The following is a 24508-nucleotide window of genomic DNA, read 5'->3' as shown; positions in this document are numbered from 1 at the left end:
TCAAAAAATCATCAAAGTGTACACTTGAAGTTGGTGAATGTTATTGTCTTTAAGTTTACCTTCAAAAGACAAATTTTTAAAAGAAACAAATAAAAATCCCAGTTGAACCTTGAGTCTGAGGCCCCCTCTTTTTGTTAAAATTAGCATGTATAAGCAACAGTTGACTAAGAGTAACACCAAACTAAGCCCTTTTCTTGGCAGTAACCAGAAACAGGGAAAGGGAATTGAAAAGGAAATAACTTTGACTCTAGAGCTATACAATTGAGTACAACAGCCACTAGCTTTGTGTGGCTAGTTTCATTTAAATTAATTAAAATGTGATAAAATTAAAAATTCAGTTTTTCAGTTGTACTAGTCACATTTCAAGGTCTAAACAGCCACCTGTGGCTAGTGGCTACGGTCCTAGACAAATATGGAACATTTTACCTACACAGAAAGTTCTAGTGGACAGTGCTGCCCTAGAAGGTTTATTTGATGCCTGTAAATAAAATAGCCATTGCTCCTTTCTCCTACTCCGGGAAACCCTGCGTTTGACGTCAACCTCACTCTGGGAAAGCCACCATCTCTTTACATTCCAGCTTCCTCTCGTGTCAAATGATGACCTAAGCCCATTTCACTTTCACAGTGTAAGAGCCCAGTGTGGTGAGAGTCTAGGGTATTAGACGGAAGGGATTCTAAGGATTTACAGACCTCAGGATGAAAAATTTTTGAGGTTTTCTGATTCAAAACTTGTCCCAGTTCCTGGGGCCTGAAGGGTTTGGGAGTAGAGAGCTGATGGGGCTCAGTTGGGGCCAAATCCAGCCTGAGCCTCAGGCCTGTCTGCTCCCTCCCTGTTTCCTTTAGCCTCCAGCCTGTCCCTCACTCTCAGAAGATTGCTGGAAGCCCCCAGCCACTCTGTGCTGGCACCGGGGCACAAGTGTGTGTGTGTGTGTGTGTGTGTGTGTGTGTGTGTGTGTGTGTGTGTGTATGTGTGTGTGTGTATGCGCGCGCGTATGTGTGTGCTGTCTGTCAGGACTGGAGATCTATCAGGAGCCCCTATCGTTGGGCTGTATGATCTCTGACGTTGTCATTAGCCTAGCACATGTTGATCAAGTCAGGCAGGCTCTAGCCAGGTCCTGTGCTTAGGGCTTTGCTGGCATCATCTTGGGGATTCACAGCAACACCTTACGATGACGTAGGTAAAAGAATTCTCCCCATTAAAGATGAGGAAACTGAAAAGTCCACAGTTTAAGGAACTTGCCCAAGTCAGGCAGCTGGTAGGTGATAAGAGTTGGGATTGGAACCCTGACAGGCTGACGGGAGAATTCCTGGCCTTGACCTTACACTGCTGCTTTTTATCTTTCAAATCTAAACTCCTCCCTGTGGCCTACAGCTCTTAGCAATTTAACATTAGTCTCTTCCTGCCCCTCTATTACAGCTGCTGGCCTTTTGGCTCAAATATACCAAACACATTCTTGCCTCAGGACCTTTGCCCGTGCTGGTCCCTCTCAGTCGTCCTCTAGATTTCTCCATGGCTGCCCCTTTTTACCCTTCATGACTCGCCTCAGAAAAGAGGCCTCCGTGACCATGCTACATGAAGCATGGTCATACAAAAGAAATATTTAAAATGTTATTTCTATTTATAACATTTCTCATTTCTTGATTCACTTACTCGTCTATTCTGTCTCCCTCACTAGAAGGTAACTGTTGTGCTCCCATCTTCTTCCTAGTAATGGGCACACGCCAGGGGCTCAGACAATGTTTGTTGAATGAGTAAATACATCTTGAAACAAGCTAAGAGGAAGTGAAGGAGGGAGGCCTGCAGCGGCAGGCGGGCATGCTCACGTCTTCTCTCTCCAAACCAGTAGCTGCTGTCTCCCCTTTGTCCAGACAGAAAGCTGAGGCTCAGAAAACACCGAGAGGCAGAGGACTGCTCAGCGGCCACAGCAGCTCAGTGAAAACAGCCCCGCCTGGAGAGCCCTGTTTTCATATTTCCCAAGCCCTTTCTCAGATGGTTACACTGGGAGGACTCAGGAGGTTGGCTGGGAGCTACAACACCTCCATGTACCTGATAAAAACCCTGCAGCCTGCAAGATCAGGAGACTTGCCCCAGCGGGTGGAACACTTAGAAGTAAAACAGGGGCAATCCTAGGTTTCCTGTCTCAGTGCAGGGTGCTGGCCTCACTCTCACCCTTTACTGGGGGATGACGTTAAAAAAGAAAACAGAATCTGCCTTCACACCACCCACCAGTACAATACAAAGGGAGTTAGGACTGACTGGTCACAGGTGGGGCTTTACTCTGATGGGCAGGCCAGGGTTCAAAGCAGGGGAACCAGTTGGGAATGTCACTCTGAGCTGTAATAACTATGATTCTAATAGTAGCAACGACAGTAATCATGTTTGTTGATCACTTACCTTGTGAGACGTCCTGTGCAGAACGTTTGGTGCCCACTATCTTATTTGATTCTCATAACATTCTTGGGAAGTGGTGTCACAAGTCCCAGTTTGCAGAGGAGGAGATGTAGCTCAGAGAGGTGGGGCCACTTTCCTAGGATCACACATCCAGCAGGGTGTGGAAGGCGTTTGAACGCTTGTCCACTAGGGCTGCAAACCTGTACCACATCGCCCCTCTGAAAGCCCCTTGGAAGGAGAGAAGCAGGGAGGACTGGGGGCCGTGCATGGGTGACAATCTGTGGGCTCTTTCTCAGTTCTGTTATCAGGTGCTAATGGAGCGCCTGCTGTGTGCACTGGGGGCATGGGAAACGGAGCAGGCCAATCCCACCTACCCCTAACACTCGCACTGTCGCTTGTGTGGGGAGAGAGGACCTGTAAATAGACAATTTCCAGGAGACTGTGGGGGCACAGAAAAGGGTCCCCCAGTTCAGCTGAGGAGGGGACAGGAAAGGCTCTCGGGAAGTGACTTCCACGGGACGTGGTGGAGTGAGCCAGGAGAAGAAAATGCAGGGAGAGCATTGCAGGCAGGGGGCACCGAAGGGAGGGAGCCACGGGTGGTTGTTGTTGGTGGTGACGCAGCTCCCAGAAGCTGGATGTTGCTGGGGTGGCTGCATAGGGCAGGGAGTGGGGGCGTGGAGGCTGCATGGGCTGTTTGTACCTGCAGACCCAGAGAAAAGCCCCAAGTTTGAATATCTACCTCCCTTGGCAGAGGGAGGAAATGAGCGAAGAAAGAGGCCGGCCACTCCAGTTTGGTTATAAATTGAGTTTATTAAGGGATAGTTACATGAGAAACACGTCTTAGGTGGCTGCAAGATGAACTGGATCTCTGGGTAAAGGGGGGGATAGTCATGGGTTTGAGTACGTGACTGCTACTGGGGATGGAAATTACATGCTTGACCAGGTCAGGACAACGACTTGTTCCAGGAACCAGCACATAGCAGGAGGCCAGGGAGAGGTGCTGATTTATGTCAGATGAACATCAACTACAATCTGATTGTCTTTAAGAGGGGTTTGCAGAAAGCAACCTCTGTTCTGGGCCGGGTCCAGCTTTCGGGGCAGGCAGCAGTCACATCATAGGCGGGGCTGTCACGGTGCTCTTGGGAGCTGAGTTCTCCCTTGCTGTGTCTCCTGGCTGCATGCTTCTTCCTGGAAATCCAGGGGGAGTGGGCCCCATAATCAATCTTGAGGTGTCAGCAACTACACCTTGGGCCTTGCAGTTGCTCTGATCCTGCCTGATTTAGAATCAAATTCTTCACAAGGACTGAAACCCAGGAACTCCCTTGGGTTGTGTATTTGGGGGCACCTTCCTGAGTCTACTCAAAGTGAGTGTTACTACCTCCATTGTACAGATGGGAAAATTGAGGCTTAGAGCTAGGAAGGGCCTGACCCAGGGCCACACAACCTGGCAACTGGGGGCGCGGGGGAGGGTGGCTCACAGTGTGATGCGTCGGCAGGGTATATGTCCTCAAATCTGCGATACGACCATAGGAAACTGGCCTGATTCTTTGGCAGATGGAGCCTGGCCCTCTGGAGGCTTCGAGGTGGTTTGAGAGGCATGTACGGTGGAGAACTGGAGACCGAGGACAGTTCCTGTGTTTGGGCGGTCTGGTCCCAGGGGAGGCACCTTGTATTTTAAAGGGGGTGCTAGCAGAAGAGGAAGTGTCCCTTGTCACATCATGGAGACCCACTCTTTGGAAACAGTGTTTTCCCTATTTCTGTGGGCTGTTTAGTAAGTGTTGTGAGGACACAGGGCTTCAGGGTAGAGAGACAGTGGAGTAAGCAAAGCGAAGGAGCCATCGGGCACTGAGGGTCAGCCAGGCTGTGGTGCCTCTCACAAACCTGGGAAGCAGCATGGTTAAGTCTCACTTTACAGGTGAGAAAACTGAGGTTCAGAAAGATGTTCTTGCGTCTACATAGCAGGTGTCAAAAATATTTCTGGAACAAATAACTGAATGGGAACAAATAAACGAATCGGGCGCTATAACATTAAAACATCTTTCCTTATCATGTAATGTTCTTCAAAAAACATCATTTTTAATGGCTGTGTGATATTCCATTCCAATTCACCATTCCCATTGTCCTATGGCCAGGAAATTAGGTTTTGGTTGTTTCCTTTTTTTTTTTTTTTTTGCTATTAATAGCAATGCTGTAGTAAATAACCTTGTTAAATCTTTTTGAATCTCCTTCATTATATAGTTAGGGTCAATTTCTAAAAGTACAGTTGCCAGATCAGAGTACAGGACTATTGATACAGCACAAACTTTCTCAAAAATATTTGAGAAATGTGACGACGTTGCCCTCCTGAAAGGACATGCCAGTTGACCTTCTCACCCGCCATGTTTGGAGGGACGTATTTGGGCTGAATTGTCTTTTAATTCACTCCCTTATTTTGTCTATTCATAGAATGTCCTTACAAGTGTTAGTTAGTTTTTAAAAAATAGATCATACATTTTTTAAGTTACAGAATCCAAAATGTATAAAAAATATTTTCAAAAAGCTTTTCTTCTTTGCCTGTTCCCTAGTCAGCCCAGTAGCCACCACTGGGACCAGTTTCTGGTAGATCCTTCCAGAAAAGTTCAGATGCAAGCAAATATGTATAGAGAGAACATTTTTTTACATTAAATGAAATAAAACAAAATACAGCCATGGGGTGCACAAGAGATAGGGAGCGGACATCTGAGGCTGATTTCATTTTGGTTTAGAGCTGAGTGGAGAAAACACTGCCAAGGTCAGCATACTGGAGGAGATGCTGAAACAGCCTCAGGTCTGTCTACAGGGCAGGATGTTATTGTTGCTCACGTGCTGAGTCAGGATATGGTCATAGGGTCATTGAGTCAGGATAAGTTCAAGGATCTTCCAGCTCCCTGTGATCTGGGCACACTAATGACAACTTGTCCACCTTCTTATTCTTATGGGCTCACCCTCCCCAGGGGCAGGACTGGGATGCTTTCAATTACTCTGAATTGGTACCAGGTACTTAACAAATCCTTGAAGATAGAGGGCATCACCAATATGCTGTTGGCAGGTGAAGATGCTCAGAGTTCTAGAATCTGAGTGTGCCCAAATGATCTCTCTTCATGCAGCCTAATTTGGAGTCCAAGGGAAGTTCCTTCTGCCCTCTCTTAGCCTCACTTTCTTAATCTGGAGTGAGGCTTAGCATTTTTATGTTGTTTTGTTTTAAGCTCCAGGTTATGCAGGGCAGAGGCAAGCTTTGAAGATGTATGGGTCAGCAGGCCCTTTACCCAGGCATCTCAAATATCTCCAAACCCGATTACAGGTGTAGATCTCAGAGAAGAATCCAACCACTGTACCATTGTCGTCATTCCTGACATTAACACTGACAAGCTGAGGTCTGGGAGGCACCCTAGCAATGTGTTCACATGGTCATATGCTTTTGTAAAATCTGCCAAATCAAGACATTTTAACCACACTGTGATAAAACTACCATCTCCTTCCACTCTTACTTCCCCTTGTGTCAGATGATGATTAAGTGAGGGCTAGCTAGCATTTTGGAGATCTGGTTAACAGGATCTTGACATTCAGTCAAGGTATGGGAATGGCTTCCAGAAATACACCTACCTAGCTTACTGAGCTGACCCCGCCGGCACTGTGATATGAAGGTATTGGGTCATAGGTCATATCTCGATATATATGAATGGTCTTGTTCTTGGAAAATATTGTGGAGGTATGTCAAACAGGTAATTCATAAAAGTAATGTTATTTTTCTGGATTTTGTAATGTTTGTGGAACTTGTCATTTGTTGTGGTTTCTTTTATCTTTCTAACCAAATAATCAGTCTATTACCTAACTTTATAGTTCTTTTCTTAAATAGGTCTCCCTAAATTGCATAAGCCTCGGGAAGTGCAAAGTCTGCATCTGCCCCTACTGAGTTTTCTCTGCATCTTTTAGGATCACAGGATCCTCCTTGCCTTTCCTCACTGCCAAACAAGTCTTGCACTTTTACATGTCAGACCGCACAGTCATTGTTAGCTATTGATATATTATTAGTCCCCCTCTCCCATTTGTCCAAGGCATATATACAGTAAGTGCTCAATCACTGGCAATCCTATCCAAGAATTTGAAAGACACTAGTTGGAGTAGAAAGCAGAAGCTGGTTGTAAATTGAGCAATACCCTAAACCCAGACAGTGACTCACAGCAATGAAATTTCCTCATCTCAAAGAGTCCTTCGAGTTAGTTCATTCTAATCCTCTTAAAAAATGTTTTCTTTTCTGAAACTAATAATAAATAAATAAATAAATAAATAAATAATGTCTTTTTCTTGACATGTTTAAATATTGCAAATTTGGAAAATCCACAAAAGCACGATGAGAAAATTAACTGCTGTTTTATAAATGATTATATATATGTACACGTGATATTATGACTATGTATTTAATATATGTTTATGTTGTACACAGAGCTTTGAGACATATTTTTAAAAAACCTAATATTTCCTTAGCATTTCACCCATACTTTAAATATCTTTTAACTACATCACTTTTAATGGCTTCATACTATTCTTCATCAGAAAGTGGGGATAATTAGAGCTACGCATCTCAAAGGGTTATGCCATGAACACTGACAAGAATTATGTCATGAAAACTACCTAGCATGTAAAAAGCTCAATAAACCTAGCTCTTCCCCAGAATGGATTTATGTAACCAATCCACTTTCGCTGAGCATTGAGGTTATTTCCATTACTTTGCTATGATAAATAATGCTGGGTTATATTAATTTGTGCTCATATCTTCGATCATTTCCTTAGTAAATTCTGGGAGTGCTGGATATGCACATTTTAAAACCAACCCATTCTTCGGAACAGAGGGGGAAAGGGGCTTGCCAGGGCTTATACAGCGAGTTACCTGCAAAGTCAGGAATAGAAAACACCTGGGGGCCCAAAAGAGTGTCTCATCCAGCTGGGGACCAGGAGAAAGTCCTGTCTGAGCACCTAGGCACCGGGACTAAAGCGGCCGCCGGAAGAACCCGAGGCCAGCGCGAAGGGGCAGGGCGGTGCGAGGATGCCACCGCGCGGTGCTCGCCCAAGGAACCGAAGCTAAATGGTCGCTTGGCAACCCTGGTGGCGCGGCGTTCGAACGGAAGCGAGGAACCAATCAGGATGTCCGGGGCAAACCATTCCGGTGACGGGGGGGGAGGAACGTCATGCCTACTTCCCCTTCCTCTGTGCCTCAGGACCTTCGCTCCGGTGGAGGCCTTTGGGACTCTCAGATCCCCCGCTCAAATAGGGTGCGGAGGGCAGCTCGGAAGAGTTTTCTGAAGGTTCCCACGTGGGGTTAGCCCCCCAAGCGGCTTTGGGCGCGGCCATTCTCCGCCCTGGGTCCGAGCTGTCAGCCTCTCCAAGATCCGCAGTGGAGGTGCGGGCTCCAGGTGAGGGCGCGGGTGGTCTGGGGCGCGGGCCTGGGTCGGGGTGGGGGTGGGGGGGAGCGGGGAGCGGGGGAGGTCTGTTCATCGAGCGTCTTCTGTGTGCGTTCTCCCCGCGTGGTACCTGCGGGAGGCGGTGGTAATTTCACAGATGAGAACGCCGAGGATCAGAGGGGCAAGGGTCCTAGCCTGGCGAGGTCTTGCAGAGAATCCAATTCAGGTCTTTCTGCTCCACTTCGCGGTCTCTAATCTAGGTAGATGTAAATTTGCTTCAGAGGCCCAGATGGGCAACTGGTGGTCACTTTTTCAGCTTCTTAGCAGCAGGGACACGGCCCCGTGGAGCCTTGGCTGGATCACCTCCTTCATCCCTCTCCCCGCTACCGTCCTCCAGGTGCCCCATCTGGACATCTAATCTTCTCCAGAATGCCAGGGGTTGGACTCAGGGCTCATTTGGGATCTTTTTGCCTACGGGGTTCTGAATTACAGTGCGGTCCCTCTCAGAGTGCTGCTCTGGGGGGATCGGGCTGAACTGACATTTCTGGGCTAGATGCCAAATGGGCAACAGGTGTTCTGACCTTCGGATCGCTGTTGGACTCTTGGGAATCAGGTTGGGGGAAAAGACAGAGGCAGCCCTTCAACGGAAGCCACTAGTCACTGGAGCCACAGGAGACTTGGAGTTGGGGGTGGAGCCAGGCCCCTCCTGGTGGAGCATCTGACCTAGACCAGGCCCTGCCTCCTGGCGACCCCTGTCCCCCTGTCCCCCTGTCCCCCTAGGCTACTATTGTTGGTTTCCTTTTGTTGGTGGGGAAACTGAGGTTCTAAGAATAAGCCTCTTGCACAAAGTCACACAGTCAGACTTGGCACCGCTGGGGTTGGCTCCCAATCAGTCTGGCTTCAATCCTAGACACTCAGAATCATAGCATCTGAGAGTCTTGAATTTCTTAAAGGGGAGTTACTTATCCTCTATCCTTGGAACCCCTCCTGGCTCTGGGTAGAGGAGCTCTGGAAACTCAGAAAGAAAACAAGTCTTTTGTTCATTCTTTCAACAAATATTTATTGACTTCATATGCCCTGCCCTCCCTCTTGTCTATTTTGTTTTTCTCAGTAGCATTTACCCCATCTGTATGTTTTACTTTTTAGTGAGTTTATTATCTTCCTCAACTGGAATGTGATGCAAGGAGAGGCTAGGATGAGGTAAGTGAGGTACTCACCTCCACCGTGAAATTGAGGGGTTCCGAAACCCTCTGTAATCAAAGTAACTAAAGCTGAAACTTATTGACCATTTGCAGTGCATTCTGCTAGTGGGAGATGAATTCATATGGCCTCAATGGTGTTTCAGCCTCCACATCTCTGTCATAATTACAAGCGCATCCCCCAATCAGCCGTCCCATTTCTAGGCCAAGTGATGTAGGTGCAGCGATGCTGCAATGTGATGTGTGATGGGGAGAGCCTGGCATCAGTAGGAGCTGATGGACTCTTTATGTACTGAGGTGGCACAACATATAGTAGTCAACAACATATATTATAATCAATAACATATAATATTACAAATTAACAACATATTATAATACTATATTAACAGCATATATTATTAATAACAACATATATTATTAAAAAGAGTAAGATGAAAATAACACACAGTAAATTGCCATATGCGTAAAAAATAGAAAGCATGTATGTTTATTATTGCTTGTATCTGCCTAAAATCTCCCTGGAAGGACACACAACTGTCTGGTTACAGTGGTGCCTGCAGGGAGGGGAACTGAGTGTCAGGGAACAAGAGCGGGAGGGAGTTTATTTTTACTCTATTCCCTTTATAGCTCTTGAATTTTGAGCCATATATATATATATATATATATATATATATATATATATTACATAAAACTATATATTAGATTATATATTTAATAAAAAAATTACTGCCCTGTATGTGATCTGTAACTGACTTGCTGTGTGACTTTGGACAAGTTTCTTTACATCTCTGGGCCAAGATAAGAAGCTATGATGGTGAGCTCAGGCCTAGGCAGAGGCAATCCAGGACAGGAAGCGGGCTTGGCTGTTTGGCTGTGGATTGGCCCCAACCCTCACCTTCCCCATCCTGTGTGCCAGGCCCTTCCCTAGGCTTTGCATGTTATATCTCTCACATTCAGTCTCCAATGCATGCCCCTTTGTCCCTATTTTGCAACCTAAGATGCAAACAGAGGTGGGCCTTTGGTGGGCCAAATAGGAGATTGCTGCCTTAGGCGTCTGCCCCCACATCCCTCCTGCAGCCTGCTCACCTCTCCCTTCCTGGGCAAGGCTGACGCTGGGCAAGGCTGACGCCAGGAAGGCTAGGACACGAGTGTCTGGGGAGACTCCAGAAATAGCATGGGGCCTGGTGTGGCCCTGGAGGATGCCCAGCTGGATATCTCTGACCCAGACAGCTGGGCTGAAATTGAGCTGGGGCTACCCTACTGGCTGGCGCCCTCCTTGCTGCCCGGAGCCTTCCTGATCCTCCTCTGGGGCAGGTGAGGGCCTCCTGTCTCTACCCAAGTCTGGGTGGGCTTCTGCTGAAGAGAAGGAGAGAAGCAGGTGGAAGGAAGGGGTGAGGGTGGGGGTGCAGAATGTCATGCAAATTATAAACATCAGAAACCATACCTCCTGCCCTCTCGACAAAGAATGAAAATCACTAATACCTCTTGGGCACTCATTGTGTGCTAAGTACTTTATAAGTATGAACTCATTTAATTCCCTCAATACTATGATGTAGAGTAGTTACCACCATTATTATTTGCATCTCACAAAGGGAAACTGAGCACAGGAGAACTTTAGCAATGTGTACAAGGTCATCCAGAGCTGGAATTCGAGTCCATGGAGTCTGGCTTCAGACTCAGTATTCTCTCTGTCTCTCTCTCTTTTTCTATAAAATGTACATAAAATAAAATTTACTATTTTTACCTTATTTATTTACTTATTTATTTCATTTTTTATTGGGGAACAGTATGTTTTTCCAGGACCCATCAGCTCCAAGTCAAATAGTTGTTTCAATGTAGTTATGGAGGGTGCAACTCAGTGGCACATGAGGGGATCGAACCGGCAACCTTGGTGTTATGAGCACTGCACTCTAACCAACTGAGTTAATCGGCAGCCCCTATTTTAACCATTTTTAAGTGTACCATTCATTGGCATTAAGTACATTCACATTGTTGTGCAGCCATCACCATCTATCTCCAGAGCTTTTTCATCTTCTCAAATGGAAACTTCATACCCATTAAACACTAACTCCCTATTCTCCCCTTTCCCCAGCCCCTAGGAACCAGCATAGCATTCTACTGTGTTGCTATGAATTAGACTACTCTAGGTGTCTCATATAAGTGGAATCACACAGTATTTGTCCTTTTATGACTAGCTTATTTCACTTAGCATAATGCCTTCAAGGTTAACCTGTGTTGTAGCATGTGTCCGAATTTCCTTCCCTTTTAAGGCTAAATAATATTCCATGATATATTTGTACCACATTCGTTTATTCATCTGTTAATGAACTCTTGGTTTGCTTCCACCTTTTGGCTATTGGGAATAATGCTACTATGAACATGGGTGTACAAATATCTGTTCAAGTCCCTGCTTTCAATTCTTTTGGGTCTATCCCCAGAAGTGAAGTTTCTGGATCCTCTGGTTAATTCTATTTAAAAAATTTTGCCTAACTGCCATACTCTTTCCACAGTGGCTGCACTATTTTATATTCCCAGCAGTGTACAAGGGTTCTAATTTCTCCACATCCTCACCAACACTTGTTATTTTCTGGGGTTTTTTTTTGTTGTTGTTGTTGGTTGGTTGGTTTTTCTTTGATGATGGCCATCTTAATGACATGGTATCTCACTGTGGTTTGGATTTATTATATATGTCCCTAATGATTAGTGATGTTGAGCATCTTTTTATGTGCTCATTGTCCATTTGTAGACCTTCTTTGAAGAGCTGTCTATTCAAGTGACTCTGCACTCTTAGACTTGTAACCTCTGAGAGAAGTGGTTCAACATTCTGGAGGGGATGAGGGCCTCACCCAGGAGCTGGGCACTGGAGCATCTGGTTGTGGAGTAGTTATCACAGCTCACGCTTTGGTGGCGTTTGTCCTGCACAGGCCTCTGGGAGGGAGGCACTGTCAGGACTCCTGCTTTACAGTTGGGGAAACCGAGGCATGGAGAAGTTGAGTATCTTACCCAAGGTCTCATAGTTGACCACTGGTGGAGATGGGATTTGAACCCAGGCAGGACAATTCCAGAGTCCATGCTACAGAAGCGGCCAGGGAGATGGAATGGAAAAGCGCACTCTGGGCAGCGGTGCCAGTGTGTGCAGAGGTTTGGATGTGGCATCTGGAGGTCTGGAGACAGAACAGGGCTTAGCTAGAAATGGTTGGAGCCCGGCTTAAATGGGGGCGACTTGAGGTTGGAGGAGGAGTGGGGCAGGTTGGGGAAGGCCTGGGGCAGGGTCGGGGGTTGGGAGGAAGCTTGGTGCTGAGGGGCCTTGGCTTTTGAGGTGGCTTAGTTCCAGTCCTGCCACCTCGTCAATGGTGTCCCCTCTTGTTTATGGCCCCTGGAGGAAGAAAGTATGGAAGAGTATGGTGGAGTTCCCAGCCCAGTGGGGAGATGGGAAACAAGTGACAGATAAGTGAATATCTAAAATGACAGGGTATGATGAATATTTGGAAGGGAACAAAGTGGGTGAAAGAATTGGCAGGAGTCTCAGAGTGATCAGGGAAGCCTCTGTGAGTAGGTGACATTTGAAATGAGACCTGAGAGGTGAGGGAAGACGTTTCAGGCAGAGAACAGATGCTGCCAAGGCCCTGAGGCAGGAAAGACCTTGGTGTGTTCAGGAACAGCAGGGAGGGCTATGTGGCTAGAGCAGAAAAGTTTGGAGATGAGGTGGGAGAGGAGGGCTGGGGCTGGATCCTGGAGGTCGTGAGGGCCGAGTGGAGGTTTGGATTTTATTCTAAATGATGGGGACCCACAGGGGATTTTAAGTAATGAGACCTGATTTCTGTCGAGAAAACATTGCCATTATTGTCCCCATTTTATAGCTGAGGAAACTGAGACCCAGAACCACAGCCAGGGAGTGCTATGTGGCTGATGTTCTCCCTCTGTAGTCGAGAGAGGCTGAAATTCCTTGGGAGTCCCTTGGTGAGTGGCTAAAGCCCAACACTGGAGACTTGGCCCTGTGTTCTCCCCACCCCCCATGCCTGTGTTCAAATCCTGGCTCTGCCATTTACCAGCTGTGTGACTTCAGGCAAGTGGCCCTACCTCTCTGTGCCTCAGTTTTCTCAACTGTAAAGTAGGCGCAATAGTAATACCCATCCCACAGGGTGGGTATGAGGATCAAATGAACTAACATATATAAAGAGCTTAGGACATTGCCAGGTACAAGGAAAGCACTCAGTAAAGTTCTTATCATTTTATTATGAAAATTGTTATTTTTGCTTTGCCTTTACTACTAGTAGTGCCTAATTGAGCTCTCCCTGACTCCATTGTTGCCTCAGTGGAGGGTCAGGCAGGACCCAGAAGGCCATTGTGGGAACGATGGTCTTGTAGTCTCCCTCACCCCCTAAAATCAGGCCCCAGGGCCTGGAGGAGTTCTCAGGGTTGACTCACTCCCAAGGGAAAGAGAGCTGTTCCCTGAGTCACTTCCTGTCCCCTCAAGCCCTTCACCCCAATCCTGGTACAAATCCCACCATGCAATGACATGGAACTGGGCCATCTTCAGCCTCCCCAGGGTTTGAAGCTGGGGGCACTTCCTTCTCTGGGCCTCAGGATCCCTGTGGAAACTGGCCTAGTCAAACGTGCCACCTGAAGCGACGTAACAGGGCTTGGGCTGGCAGAGGAGACAATCACCTCCCAAGGATTCCTTATTGTGGGACTACTGTCTCCTCTAAAATGGGGATTAAATAGTTCCTCCTTTGGGAGTGTGTGTGTGTGTGTGTGTGTGTGGTGGGGGGCAGGGTTCAGAGATTTAAATAAGTACAGTGCCTGGCACTCAATATTTGTAGTTATTATTAGTACTATTATTGCTGTTGTTACTAATGTTTATAGCTTGCTCAAAGCTTCTACAGGCACTCTCAAGACCTCAGAACTCACGTTGTCCTGGCCTGGAAGGTGGGCCACTCCTCGCTTGAGAGAGTGGTGGTCCAGATAGGTCCAACAACCTGTTCAGGGACACACAGCTAGACAGGGGTGGCATTAAGGCTTGGTCTGGAGGGAAAGTGCCCAGGTTGGACTCCTCAGGGTGACTCCCGGCAACTGACTCAGCCTGTCCCAGCCTCAGTATTCTATTAGTCAAGGGGGAATAATAATAGAGCTCACCTCATAGGGGTTGTTGGTGAGATTAAAATACGTTAATTAATACCAGGAAAAGCACTTTCTCATGCCTGGCACAGTGAACATTAACTTGGGAACACTGTGGCTGTGGGAGAGGGGGACTCAGTTTTTCCATCTTCAAGATGGGGTGCTCTTGCCCGAGCGGGCCACGGGGACTCCACGCACCAGATGTGCGGATGCGGCCAGTGAGGCTGTAGAATGGGCGGCCCGGGCTCACAGAAGAGCTTCCTGGGGTGGGCGGGAGATGGGGGCGGCTGGGACCGGGGCCTGGCGCTGAGCCGACTGCCAGCACATCTGGGCTCTGGTTCAGGCTGCTGCCGGCTTTCGTCTTTTATTTTTGGGTAATACCTGGGCCGGCGGGTTCACCTGCCTGCGGCAGGCCGCCGGAAGTTGCGCAAACGCGTGTTACCTGAGCCCCGGGTGGGCCGGGCCAGAGGAGCGCCATGTAGTGGCGCGGCTGCAGCCAGGTATGTGTGGGCCGGGGGCCCCCGGCCAGGGTTGGGGGCGGCCCGGGCACCCCTCCTCCTCGGGAAGGCGGGGACAGGCCAGGGGCTCACCTTTCAGCTTGGATGAGACCGCTGAAGCCGTGCTGTCAGCCCCCTCATTTAAGGGCCAGGCCAACCCGGGCTCAGAGAGGGGCGGTGAGAGGCTAGAGCTACACAGCGCGCGGCTTCCGCCGCTGGGATTCCCCAAGATTGCTCCGAAGTGGGGAAGGGCAGAAGCTAGAACGGGAATCCGAGCTGCCCGCACTCCCTGTCTGCAGCCTCTGATGCTGCCTCCCGGGAAGCCGGCGGGGACGGGGTAAGATGGGGCTGCATGCCCCGGGAATGCCAACAAGAAGGGCCCGGGGCCAGCGCGTTTGGGGCCATTTATGGGTAACGTTTGAAATTCGTGGGCGCTGGATGATGAGAGGAGGCCCCAGAGATTCATAGAGAACGAACCCCATCGAGGGACCGGGACCCTGGCTTCAACTCGCAGGATCCGCCACACCTCCGTTTGTCCACCTGTGAAATAGGGCTTGTTTAGATCAGCTCCCTGATTAGCCTCTGTCATATGCCTCCTTTGTTTGTTGTCCCATCCCAGACAGACCCTTCCGGATCTTGTTTAGAGACCCCTGCGAGGGGGGCGGTCTGCGGAGTTGGGTCAAAGTCCTAAGAAAAACGAGGAGCCCTGTTCTTGGAGCATCGCCTTTTTGCCAGGTGCTGAGGAATGTCCTCGACCTGTTGTATCTCTCCATCCCCTCTCGGTGACCTGGAGGCCCAGAGAAGTCTATTTATAACCGCATTTCACAGATAAGAAACGGAGTCTGTGAAAGGCGAGGCTGCTTGCAGGAGGCGCACAGCGGACAGGTGGGCGAGCCCCAGGCAGGCAGGCGGGCCAGTGGCCTCAAAGCCCGGCACCGCTCCTCACATCTGACCCTGGGGTCAGCAGGTCAGGCCAGAGGGGGAATGCCCTCCCCCCCAGCAGGTGGCGCGCGGGGCTTTTGCCTTCCTCCCTGTTTCCCCGATGGTGGCCCAGAGGGAACCACCGCCATCGACGGGTTGGACTGGTTTGGGAGGTGGCAGCCCGGGGGTGGGGCAGAATCTAGCTACCTCTACAGGGCTAGCAAGGCTGCCTTTCCTGTCAGACCCTTCCCTCCCGAGGTCTTCTGGGGGTCGTCCCTGAGTGGAGTAGCCTTCCTTTCACGCCTACTCCATCCCTTCTACCTGGGGAGCAACTCTGGCTCTTGGCCAAAAGCCCCCCCCCCCCCAGTATGTGTTCTCAACTTGCCATTGCCGCGGAGGTTTCAAACTGGGGCTGGGGGCCAGATGGAGAGGCGGAGGTGGCAGGTATTTTTGCAAATATGTTTGTCCCCTCCGTGCAATGTTGTTGTTGTTTTTTTTAATTACTATTATTGACTATGCTAACATTTTAGAATCTGGAGTTTTCCTGCACTTCTGGATTTCCAGCTTCCTAGAATATTCTGCACTTACCACCTTGGACCCATTGCCTACAGTAGGCTGGGTGTGCCCCTCTCCAGTTTCTCCCAGGTCTGCCCATTCACATTTGGCCCCCATAGGCATTTCAAATCAATAAAAGTTTATTGAATACCTATTACGCGTCGAGAGCAATACCTTGAAACTGAGATACAGTGAACAAAACAGACTCCACCACCCCTGCCCTCATGGAGGAGTGGGAACAACAAAGAGTAACGCTATATACATAATAGATGAGTGAATTAGGCTTATATGAGCTTGTGTCTCATTTATCTGCTCTGGGACCTAGGTTGGTCATTTCTTTGAGCCTCAGCTTCTCCATCTGTGAAATGAGGTGACAGTGACCTATCTCACAGGCTTGTTGGAGGATTACAGGAGAGGATGGTGTCAAATGTCTAGCACACTGGAGATCCCTGCCTTCCCAACCCAATCCACATTCCCCCTGGAACTGTGGATGTCTGGGTGGGACTGTCCAATATAGCTTTCTGTTTATGGATGGAAATGCTCTAATTTGTGCTGTTTATTGTAGTGACCACTATCCACATGTGGCTACTGAGCACTTGAAATGTGGCTAGTGTGATTCAGTAACTCAATTGTAAGTTTTTATTTAATTTACACTTAAAGCTAAGGTTGTGGCTAGTGGCTATTGATTTGGACAACACAACTCTAGATGGCCTGAACTACAAGTCAGCTTGGGGATCACCTAGACAAAGTCCTCCTCCCCCAGTTAACAGATGAGAAAGTTTGGGACTTGGTCTACAGGTTGTCTTCTGGTCCATCTCCAGGGAGGCTGCAGGGGCACTTTGTGGACCCAGCCCTTCTTTGGAAGAAAAGACAAGGGTGCCTCGATGCCTTGGTTACCAGGCCCTGATGCCTAGGTGTGGGCCCTCCCTGCCTATGGGTGCCCATGCTATGGCTGCTGGCAGATCAAGAGTCTGCTGGATGCCCCCCAAGCAGGGCTATATGATCTTGGGTATTTTTGGCTACTCTTGGAGCAGCATAGCTTAGGGCTGACGTTTTCCTGTGACAGGCACACATGGGTCACCATGGGCCTGGCATTGGAGTCCCAGACTGGAAGCTGATGGTGCCTGGACTCCACTGGAGCGGGGGTGGTGATTTTCTATACTCCTTTCCCACAAGCTCTGCTGCTGTGCCTGGGGCCTGGCATGTCTAGGCGGGTGGATGGCACAGGGCAGCTTCCTGCCTGGGTGGGTGAGGGTTGGAGGTGGTACCATGCTCCCTGTGGGTAGTAGAGGTGGGGGTGGTGCCCTTTCTCTTGGTCACCTAACCCCAAGACCCCTGAGTCAGCATCTTGCTTGGAGGCAAGGAGCAGAGCCACCAACTTGCTGAATTAGCTTAATCAAGTTGGTTGCCTCCCTGGGCTTCAGTTTCCCCATCTGCAAAACGGAGCTGTTAAGAGGACCCACTGAGGTTGAGTCAGCTCGTACGCAGCACACAGCTCGGAGCCCACTTTGCTTCCTTTAAAATGTGCCTTGCCCTTTCTTTTCTGCTCAGGCTGCCCATGTTTTTTTCTTTTGCACCTTTTTTTCTCTGCATTAGCTGTGCCGGGTCCTGGGAGGAGGGCAGTAGTGTGGGCAGAGCCAGAAGCACTTCAGCTGGTGCTTTCTGTCTTCTGATTGGCTCCCTGTGAATCAGGGGCGTGGCATTTACTTTTAATAGGAAAGGCGTCTCAGCCTCTTCCAATCTTTGCTGAGCCTTTGTCTGAGCTGCTCAGCCACTCTTTCTTTCCCCCCCTGCAGCGGTTGCCGGCGTCCAGCTGCCAACTTTCTGCCTGGATCTCTGTCTCCTCACTTCTCCGATCTCCTCATACAGAAGCAGTTGGGGTATGTAATAGCCATGCCTGTGGACACGATGTCTCCCGGAACCCGTGACACCCCCGCCCTACCTTTCCGCCTGCGGACTAAGGTCCCCGGCTACCTGCTACGGCGGCCAGCAGATGGTGGAGCCCGGAAACCTAGTGCTGTGGAGCGCCTGGAGGCAGACAAGGCCAAGTACGTCAAGAGCCTGCATGTGGCCAACACCCGCCAGGAACCTGTGCAGCCCCTGCTGTCCAAACAGCCACTCTTCAGCCCTGGGACTCGCCGCACAGTGCTCACTTCTAGCCGTCGAGCCCTGCCTGGCCCTGGCCGCCGACCCCAGCTGGACCTGGACATCCTTAGCAGCCTCATCGACTTGTGTGATACTCCAGTGTCCCCCGCCGAGGCCAGCCGTACCCCTGGACGGGCAGAGGGAGCCCGTCAGGACCCCCCAGCCACTCCCCCACGCCCGCCGCCCAGTACGACTGCGGTCCGCCGAGTGGATGTCCGTCCCCTGCCGGCCTCACCTGCCCAGCCCTGCCCCTCACCAGGCACTCCAGCCGCCTCCAGCCCTGCCCGGCCCCCGGGTTTGCAGCGCTCCAAGTCGGACCTGAGTGAGCGCTTCTCGCGGGCAGCTGCCGACCTGGAGCGGTTTTTTAACTTCTGTGGCTTGGACCCAGAGGAGGCACGGGGGTTGGGTGTGGCCCACCTGGCACGGGCCAGCTCAGACATCGTGTCCCTGGCGGGGCCTAGTGCTGAGCCAGACAGCTCCGAAGGGGGCTGCTCCCGCCGCAGCTCCACCACTGTTGAGGAGCGGGCCCGGGAGCGCGTCCCCTATGGCGTGTCGGTGGTGGAGCGCAACGCCCGAGTGATCAAGTGGCTGTATGGGTTGCGGCAAGCGCGGGAGACCCCCGCGGCTGAGGGCTAGGCCTCCACTGGACTGGGCATTCGTTCCAGGGCAGATCTTAGAGAGGCAATTGGTCCCTTGACCCCTTCTGCATCCATTCCCTGGTTTGGAGCGGACCAGAGGCTGCCTGCTGCCTTGTGTGAACTAGGTATGGAGGCAAAGGCTGGACCAGCGTCCATCTGGCAAGGACTGACCCTGGAGAGAGTTAGTTACCTCCTGACCTTGGACCACTCCCTATTCCTCACATGTAGGGGTTTTGACATGAGTGTACCTCTGCTGGGTTCCTCTCGTGGGTTTGGGGCACTTAGCTCCCCCCACTGAGAATGAGCCAGGGATCTTACCAGGCCTGTCTACCCAGTGGCTCTGTTTCTTTCTCCCTTCCTTGGCCTCTGTCTTTTGCTGACTTCCTCTTCCTTACTCACTGGGCTCTGGATCTCTGGCAATTCACCCTGGGGTGGGGGAAGGGAAGAGTGGTGTATCCACTCTTCTTCTCAGGCTTTGGCAACCTGGCCTAGGTGGGGAGACTACAGTAGGGACTGGTGGGAGTTTGCACTGCTCTGACTTCCCTCCCTTTGGTTAATAAATACAAATGCTTGTTTTTCAAGGGCTGGGTCATCAGACTCTTCTGTGTTTACAAGGGGAAGAGGTGGGAGAAGTCTTGGGGTGGAGTCTTCCAAACCTAGTAATTGTTCACTCTAGGTTTTGGAGAGGCATGAGGTCAGTGGTTGGCCTGGCCTGAGGGATCCTCATAACCCCTCTAGGAGGCTGGTGGGCCTCCTTTGTAGAGGAGGAAACAGGGTCTGGCCACCGAATGAATCGGGATAGAGCTGGGGCTGGAACTGGGTGGGGCCTTTTCCCTGGACCAGGAGGGGAACTGCAGGGGAAAGGCTGACATGATTATGGACCCCCCCCAGATCATGAGTACTCTGACGTCCCCCACCCCCTGCCTAGTTCCTGAGGCGGCAGGAAGCTCAGAGAGAGCAAACCCTGAACTTGAGGTCACACAGGCCATAGAGTGGGGTTTGGAAGTGGGAGTTCTTAGAGGAAGAGGGACTTGGGGTGGACAGCACAAAATAACTGGATTTGCCTCCAACTCTGAGTGACCTTGGACAAGGCAGTCTCCCTCTCTGGGCCTCATGGGTGAGTTGGGCAGCACAGTCTTCTCTGGGTTGGGGGAAGGGAAAGGAGGCCGCTGGCACTGGGCTTTGAGGCCTCAGCTCCTTCCCGGCTCCCTTCAGGTTAGCTACCTGCTAGGAAATCTCACCTTGGCGGGTGGAGCAATCGGTGCTATGGCCCAGGGACACAAAGGGTGAGAGCCTGGGTGGCCTCTGCCCACCTCTAGGGTAGGAGAGGGGCTGGGTTGGGTGGTGCTTCCTTTCTGAAGGCTGCCTTGGCTGCAGCGCTCAGAAACAGGAAGTTCTAATGGGGGCCCTGGTGACAGGTTTGATGTAGGTTTTATTTTAAGCATAAAGAGGAGATTTCCGCTGGGCTGTTGACAAACATCCAGGTCAGCCCAGCTGTCTGTCTGTCTGTCTGACAGTCTACCACCAGCCTCCTGGGGATTGGGATAGGCCAGGGCAGTTTGGGGAAACAAAGGGAAATTGGGTTATAGAAGAGGATACCATTCCAGCCCATGAGAATGGAATCTACCCCTTCATGATACAGATGGGGAGACTGAGGCACGGGGAGGGTGATGATCAGCCAGCCTACAGGCACCCAAAGGTTTAACATTGCAGGAGCTGGGCCTCCTGGTCCCCATGTTAAAGGAGTGATGGGGTCAGGGGGATAATCTGGGCAGGCTCTGCAGAGGTGGTGTCTTTTGAGGTGTCAAAGACCAGTCCCTCCAGGCAACGTGACCAGAATTCTGTGCTAAGTGTTGCCCCTTGCTGTGTGACCTGCCAGCCCGTAGAAACACAAGAAGGTAGATATGTTGGCTGCATTTTTCATGTGAAGAAATTGAGGTTCAGGTTATAGGACTGGTGGGTGATGGGCTGGGAGGCCCTGTGTTCCGGGAAAGGGCTTAAGCACTGGGCTTAGACCCTTCACATTCACCTTGTCCCTGAATCCTCAAAGTGACCTTTGGAGGGTCACCTTAGAAGGTTGCCTCTTGTCTTTGAGCAGGAAAGGCAGTGGCTTGTAGGCTGTCCCAGAGCAGGTCTGCACTCCAGCTTGGGGTCACATCCTGGCCTATATGGACACCCCAAAGTCAACAGCACTCTGGCTCCCTGGTTCTCCCGACACGTGCCTCACCTCTTCCCCATCCAGGCAGACTTTCTTCCTGGTCACTTTATTGAGCACCTACTGGGTGCCACGCAGTGGGTAAGACAGTCATAGACCCTGTCTTGGGGTGGAGAGGGGATGGGCAGCTAAGCAGTGAGCACATAGTCATATAATGTGGAGCAGGTGTGTTCAGGGACTTCTGCCTGAAGACCAGAGCTGTTCCCAGGAGCTGGGCGGAGGTAGCAGAGAAGGCACTGGGAGGGCCTGTTGGAAAGAGAGCAGGGTGGGATTCTTAAAAGTGGGGAAGGTGCCAGTCTGAGCCTTGACTTCTCCAACAGAAGTTTCCTGGCTCGGGAGGGCTTCCCCTCCATCAGGATTTTGTAGCCTACCACCTTCCCATGTGGGGACCTCTGGAGGCAGCGGCTTGGGGCTTCTGCTACTCCTCCCTACCAGCCTGCCAGCCTCAGGGATCTGCAGAAACAGCCCCTCTATTGTTCCGCCCCCAGTTGGAGTGTGAGGGTCAGTGAGTGGCAGGCTCTGTGTTTCAGTCCCTCTAAGGGCCTGCAGCTGCTGCCCCGTCCCCTGGGGTTGCCTGGCCCCTATAGCAGCTCTCCCAGGCCAGACTGGCCCCAGCTGCCTAGCCCCTAATTAGGTAGAGATGAGATCTGCCCCCTGATCTATTTCCCACCAGCTAATTATATACACGTGGGCTTGGGAGACTGGCAAACTGGCTGCTCACTCCTGTCATGAAGGTGTGATGGGCCCCTGGGAAAGGCACCTGATCCCACCTGCCAGACTTTCATTTACCCTCTTGGCAGAGGATGAGATGTAGCCAGAGGGCCCTGTTCCTGACCCTGGTGAAATGGTTCTGGCCCTGTTACTGAGGCATTCAAAGGGATCAGGGGTAGGAGACCTCCACCTTGCCTGACATCCTGGGGGAGCAGCGAGGGACTGAAGAAATTAGGCTATAGGTCCCTGGCTCTAGGATCTCAGGGTAGGGTGGGAACATGGGTGAGATCATGATGACAGCTGTCTCCCAGATAGACATACACACAGGAGGGTTTAGAGTTGTTTGGGTCCATCCAGGCCCAAGACAGAACACCACATTCAGATTTTTAAAAATTTAATATTATTTTTCAGATAATACATTCATATATTTCCTCCAACACTTTAAGAAAAACTTCAAACTTAAAGAAAATTTGAAAGAATTATACAGTGAACACGTGTACTTACCTACTAGATGTGCAATTCTTAATATTTTGCTAGATTTGCTTTATCAGGCATCTCTTCATTTATCCATCCCTCTTATCCATCTATTAAGACATCTTATTTTTTGGAAGCTTTTCAAAGTAAGTTGCAAACAACAGTACACATCCCCTTAAAGGCATTTTAGCATGCATAACATTAGCTATAGTTCAATACTGTTTGTTTACAGTTCTTTTTTCTTTTTGTTTGGGAGGTAGAGGTAAACGTTACATACAGTGAAATGCACAGATCTTAAAAGTACTTTTGCTGAGTTCAGACGAGTGCATACTGTACTCCAAACCCCAATCAGGATATAGAGCAACAACACCATCAACGGAAATTTCCCTCATTTTCTTTCCCTGCCAATTCCTGTCCCTACCTCATGGGCGTTATCTGTATAAATTAAATAGTACTAATAAAAAACATCCTCTTGTCCTGTACTTCTCACTCCTAGCCCTGCTCCCCCCAAAACAACCACATTCAACTCTTTTAACTATTTCTTCTGGTACTTTCCTCCATATTTCTAAGTAGCAGGCTTTTCCTGCTGTTTTCTTGATTCATTTTAGGTAAATATTGACCGACTTTCTGGTTTGATGTCTTCACAGTGTGGCTTTTGCAGCCTGACTGCCTGGGTTTGAATCCTAACCCTTGATCTGACTGGCCATATGACCCTGGGCTAGTGAGTTAACTTTCTTGTGCCTCAGTTTCCTCATTTGTGAAAGGAGACTAATAAGAATATTTAAGTGGTTGCATTGTTGTGAGGATTCACCTTGTAAAGTGCCTAAAATAATGCACATTACCCACTAAGTGGTCAAAGCCGTTTCTTTTTATAATTATTATTATCAAGGAAAATTGCACTGTTCTTACTCTCCTCTTCTTTCAATCTACATTTATCACAATTTTCCATTAAATGAATATTTAGTATTATTTCTATTACAACTATATAAGAATTATTTCCTGCTAAGCCAAATCACATGTTATGGTTACAATCCCTTTCTTGTGAAGCTCTTGGTTTCTTTGTTTTGTTTTGTTTTTAAAGATTTTTATTGGGTAATTGGGGGAAGGGGAACAAACAAGTTGCTGTTGTTTTGTTCTTCAGTCTAGTTGTGGAGGACGTTGCTTCACTGGCCCAAGTTGGCACCATCATTGCGCTCTTCCCGGGGGAGGCAGTCAATCACCGGCTTCTGGATGGCCGCTCACGCTGGCTGCTGGCTACACACGGTAGCCCATGGCAACCCACCTGCTGTTGCCAGCGACTCCTGGCAGCCCAGCACCAGATCGAGCTGTTGTTCAGCATCTTAGCTGTAGAGGGCAGTGTCACTGGCCCTCATATGTGGGATCCGAACCGGGGCCCTCTGACATCCCAAGCCAGCTCTTAACCAACGCGCCACTCAGCCGGCCCCTCTTGGTTTTTCCTTGTAGTTACTACCTGCTTTGTTTTTCATTCCCTTAGTTTCCTCTTAACCCATCCTTAATCCTCAGACAGCCTTAATTTCCCCATAGTTACACATAAAGAGGATAATTTATTATATTTATTAATATATAATATATATTAATTTATTATATCCTCTCTGTGTGTAACTATGGGGAAATTAGCTATGTGTAATTATGGGTGCTTTTTAACACCCCTGTCCCAAGTAAAAACAAAGAAATAGTGGAACCAATTTTAAAAATAGACTCTCAAGCACAAGCGCAATGTGTAAGATAATCATTTGTGAGCACCAGCTGTGTGTCGCTGCCCATGTGGGTCTCTAAGCGGGATAAACACTGAAGCCATGGCCCCTGCTGCCAGGCCTCTCCATTTACCCACGGGAACCCTCAGCACCAGCTGCTCACTGGTGCCACCCTATGGCCCACTCTGTGGCCTTTCCTTTAGTCACCCATTCATTCAACAAAAGTCTGCTGGGTCCTTCTCCATGCCCTGCACTGTGCTGACCTGTGCCAGGGACATAGAGCTTGGGCAATGTCGACCTACCCATTTCCAGCTGGCATTTTCATTGACACGTTAGCAGCCAGGACAGTGGTTTGAATAGAGGTGTGTGTGGTATTGGGTGATGGCTGGTGTGTGTGTATGTGACCTGTAAGGGACATGTGAGCATCTTTGTGGGTGTTGAGAGACTTTCAATGGAAGGCCATTTGTGTATGTCTCTGTGCATATGCATGTGTTGCCTGCCCGGCTCTATG

At 49.6% G+C, this 24508-nt stretch overlaps 1 protein-coding gene across 9 annotated transcripts; it reads left to right on the top strand.

Moving 5' to 3' along the window:
- Positions 1–5937: 5937 nt before the first annotated feature.
- Positions 5938–19463, top strand: FAM110A (family with sequence similarity 110 member A). 9 transcript variants are annotated; one of them, XM_019645627.1, is made up of 3 exons: positions 7584–7821; positions 8956–9009; positions 17896–19463. In XM_019645627.1, the coding sequence occupies exons 2-3, from the start codon at positions 8987–8989 to the stop codon at positions 18878–18880; spliced, it is 1008 nt and encodes a 335-aa protein (XP_019501172.1). In that variant the 5' UTR covers positions 7584–7821; positions 8956–8986; the 3' UTR covers positions 18881–19463. The 9 variants fall into 9 exon arrangements, with proteins under 9 accessions (XP_019501170.1, XP_019501175.1, XP_019501172.1 ...); XM_019645625.1 differs by lacking the exons at positions 7584–7821; positions 8956–9009 and adding an exon at positions 5938–6119; XM_019645630.1 differs by lacking the exon at positions 8956–9009 and having other exon boundaries at positions 7583–7821; positions 17969–19463.
- The last annotated feature ends 5045 nt before the right edge of the window (positions 19464–24508 follow it).

Source organism: Hipposideros armiger, unplaced genomic scaffold (genome assembly GCF_001890085.2).
Source record: "Hipposideros armiger isolate ML-2016 unplaced genomic scaffold, ASM189008v1 scaffold_94, whole genome shotgun sequence".
Lineage (NCBI taxonomy): Eukaryota > Metazoa > Chordata > Mammalia > Chiroptera > Hipposideridae > Hipposideros > Hipposideros armiger.
This window is presented reverse-complemented; position numbering and strand designations above follow the sequence as displayed.